A 3,728-nucleotide genomic window follows, 5' to 3' on the forward strand; every position below is an offset into this window, starting at 1 on the left:
GTTGTTTAATTTTTTTTTGAGCTACTGTACAGACGTGCTTTGGTCATGTTAAGTTGTGGTGCCTGTGGCGAAATGACTGTACCGGTAAATACCATCTTGTACTCGCACAAAATATCGCAATACTCAGTGTACCAGTACCAGTATTGATACTGGTGTTGAATGTGTTACAGTTTACATTTCATGTAAAAGTTTTAAAAATTCATACAAGTTGAAAAAAATCATTTGTTTTCATTTCATTTAAAATTTTACAACAGTGTCATGCTGTGTATTTAGTTTGACAAAGTCAGAGGGGATGTAGACCTCTAAGGAATGAGACCTTGTTCTAAATAAGAGAAGTATAGTCTTAAAGTTACTGTGTAATGTTTCAGTTCTAACTCAATAATTTTTCAGTATCATGATTACAAGTACCCAAATGTACTTGATTTAATAAAAAAAGTTATCGAGACATCCCTGTTAACAAGAAAATCAGATGTTACGCTAGTAGGCAAATGTTTTCACCTGGCATGTGCCTTTGTCCTGTATTCCCGCACAAATCATTTGGTTAGTGATGGGCGTGCCTGTTGGGATGTACGTGCATTTACACTGATTGTTTCCGACGACTGGACTCTGAACCTCCTGCAGTGCCGAGGAATCTGGCAGGGACACTGTGAAACATACATATATTTAAAATGAGTTTGATTTTGCCCAGTTCAAAAACCTACAAAGTGCTATTTTACCCCACCATTCGGATTAATTCTTCCCCAGCCAGTAGCCCAGCAGGAAGTGGTGTCGAAGAACTGGCTGGAGCTGCTTGCAAGGCAGATTGGACTGATGTAGAGGGTGAAAGTGAGCCGGCTGCTGAGCTTCATCAAGGCAAGGTCATTGTTGTACTGCGTGTTGTTATACTTTGGATGGACGATGATCAGGGACACACTGCCTGCAACCTCATTAGCATTTGGGCCTGCCTGAGTCTGTCTTCCAAAGTACAGAGTCCACAGATTCAGTGATTGTCTGTGTGTAAAGAAGTAAAAAAATGTTTTTTGGACAAACATTTTTATTAGGAATATTCTGAGTCATCTAGTATTTCCATCATGAACTGCATTTTTTATTTCTTCCCTTTTTTAAAGTAAAATGGTCTCGCTCTTAGTCAAGAGATCAACTGGTGTCGAAACTTTAAAAAAAACTGACAACAAAGACAATCCAGCCCACACAGAGTCATACTGTTAGTGAGGCTTAGATTACAATTTTTAATTTGAAAAAACACCTTTTTTAGTATTACATTTAGTTTTTTCCTAAAGTTAAAGCTATATATATAATATACAACAACTTAAAGTGTAAAAGTGTAATAAACTTTTTAAAAATTCTCTCTATCAGAGCAGGACAACTGGTGCGTATATGTAAATTTCAGTTCCTTTAACAAATAGAAACTGAACATTCAAACTGGTACTCAGGGTTAAAATAATAGCWGGGATTTTAAAGTGTTCACCACACAGACATGCAAATAAAACCAGCTGTGAGGTGTTAACTTTAGTAGAGTGTTTTTACATCACACTCTTGTCCTAATTATGTGTTTTTAACTGCCTTAAAACAAAACAATGTGAATGTTGATTGTAAAAAGCTCTACAACAAGATAAAGCACCTGTGTTGAGCCACTTTGTTAGAGTAACAATTCAAGGTGGCTGCCATAACTCAGTTAATTTTACAAATATTGAATTAAAATTTGATGAAAGTCATTCACAACATATTCTTAACATCTCACGGCAAGAGATTGTGCATCAAACTATTTTCAAGCTTTGATTAAAATGAACGTAACTGTCTTAGCTGAGATGATCTTATAATCTATAATTATAATCTGGGTATGAAAGGTTGATGGGAAGCATGTAATTTTAAGAAATGTTTGACCAATAATTAATTTTTATTAATTATTTTTTTACAGACTGGTAAGTCAGACAACTGTGCAAACCCATGACCCAACAGCGTGTTGAGAAAGTCTTGCAGGAAATACAACAAGCGCTCTTATATGGTCAAAGAGTCAAGCCTGACACCACAGTGTTACGTGTTAGCATCAAGTTTAGGTTTCAACAAGAAGGAAGTGCTCAAACCTTTTTTTATATGTTTGTGCTTCAAGAAAGTGTTGTAACACTTAGTCTTGTAACATACTACGTTAGTCATGTAGTCTATTTCAGAACTGAAGTCTGCCATCAATCTTTCTTAAATGCSTACAGATAAATCAACTCATTTTTTGGAATAAAATGGAAGTGTAACTTACGATAAAATGCAGTGGGCTGCTGTGAGCACCCACTGGTTGTTGATGAGGGTCCCTCCACAGATGTGGCTGGATTTGTAGTGAATGCTGACCTGCCAGGGCCATGCGCCAGCGGCGGCTGAGTCACCACCCACTATTTTTGTGTTGAGGGGAGCCTGTCCGCAGTCTGACAGAGCAAAGACAGTTAATTGTGCATCATTATAGTCTGTCACACATAGTGTACATACAGTGGAATATATGGAATAAGACTGCACTCACTCTGAGTCTTCACCTCTGTAGGAGTCAAAGATAGAAAAGTGACAGGTTAGTTGGAACGGTGTGGAAAACAACCACAAGGTGGCACTATGTTTGCAGTTCATTTTTTGGCAGCTTTTACCACGCATTCAGTAGTATCAGCTGGTTTAAAAGAAAAGTTACTTTATTCTTTGGTTGTTATCAGTGAATTCCCTCTACTTGGGTCAAACAACTAAAACTTTCCAGAAATATCTGTGCTTTAACCTCCTCAGGACTTGGCACCATGTAGACAAAAATGCACACAATGCAAGACTTCATATCTTAGGAGGTTAACTATTTTTATTACTTGTAATTAATTCACTTAGCAAATCTATGAAGCAACAGTTTTGCACAATGAACACTGCAGCACATTCATTTATAACATTTAATTTTCYCACATGCCTAAAAAGGTTCAGCACAGAAAGAACCTGAGTACATTATCGCTGCCGTCAAAAGACATTGAACATTCAATATAAGCATAATTTAAAACTAAACTTAGAAAAATAAGATTTAATTGTTTAAAGCAGAATGCACAAACAGATAAAGTGTAATTAAYAAGTTGTAATTAGGCCCACCTTGCCCACAGAGAAGTGTACACAATAAAAGGATCCACCCAGTSACAGCTGCCATCCTACTCCTTCACAAGCGTCTCATTTCACTGAGGAGGAACATTCAGTCAAAGCTTTATACACGTTTGTTTGAATGTGTGAGCATTCCTCACAAACCTGTTTTCTGTTTGTTCATAAATGCATTCATGCCAGAATACACAGCTGCTGTACTGTAAGATGACACGTTTGTAGAGCTCTCTGCTTTCAATGAATGTGTCACATTAGTATGCAGAGCATGGTGGTTTATTTTTTATTATGTCTTCCTCCTTAATAAAAGTCCCAGAAACACTCAACACCACCACACACCCCTCACTTACCTGTTCCTTAATGTAGATCAGATAAACAGTGCATGGGACTTAAACATTTATTGTCAATTGCTCTGTTAACAGAGGGAAAAAACACCAGTGATTTTTGCTTTAAGGAGGAATAAACATAAAGACTTTAGACTTTAATTGTACGGACAGAATTCTCAATAGTGGTAACGAAATCTGTTGTGACYACGCTTATTCCTTGAAACTTAAGCTTTTCTGATAGAAACCAATTTTGTGGACAATCTGGTCTCACCACTGAGTTGAGTTCATATTTTTTTATTAATTTTCCGT

General features: G+C 36.9%; 1 protein-coding gene across 1 annotated transcript in view; it reads right to left on the minus strand.

Moving 5' to 3' along the window:
- The window catches only part of zgc:123217 (chymotrypsin-like protease CTRL-1), a 5,119-nt gene extending 1,971 nt beyond the window's left edge, over positions 1-3,148 (minus strand). The window contains exons 1-5 of the mRNA XM_014013885.1: positions 3,094-3,148; positions 2,504-2,518; positions 2,249-2,411; positions 722-990; positions 499-644 (exon numbers count right to left, since the gene is read on the minus strand). Coding sequence (XP_013869339.1) covers positions 499-644; positions 722-990; positions 2,249-2,411; positions 2,504-2,518; positions 3,094-3,148 — 648 coding nt within the window. The remainder of the gene's footprint in view (positions 1-498; positions 645-721; positions 991-2,248; positions 2,412-2,503; positions 2,519-3,093) is intronic.
- Between the last annotated feature and the right edge of the window lie 580 nt (positions 3,149-3,728).

This window comes from Austrofundulus limnaeus, unplaced genomic scaffold, assembly GCF_001266775.1.
Source record: "Austrofundulus limnaeus strain Quisiro unplaced genomic scaffold, Austrofundulus_limnaeus-1.0 Scaffold108, whole genome shotgun sequence".
NCBI lineage: Eukaryota > Metazoa > Chordata > Actinopteri > Cyprinodontiformes > Rivulidae > Austrofundulus > Austrofundulus limnaeus.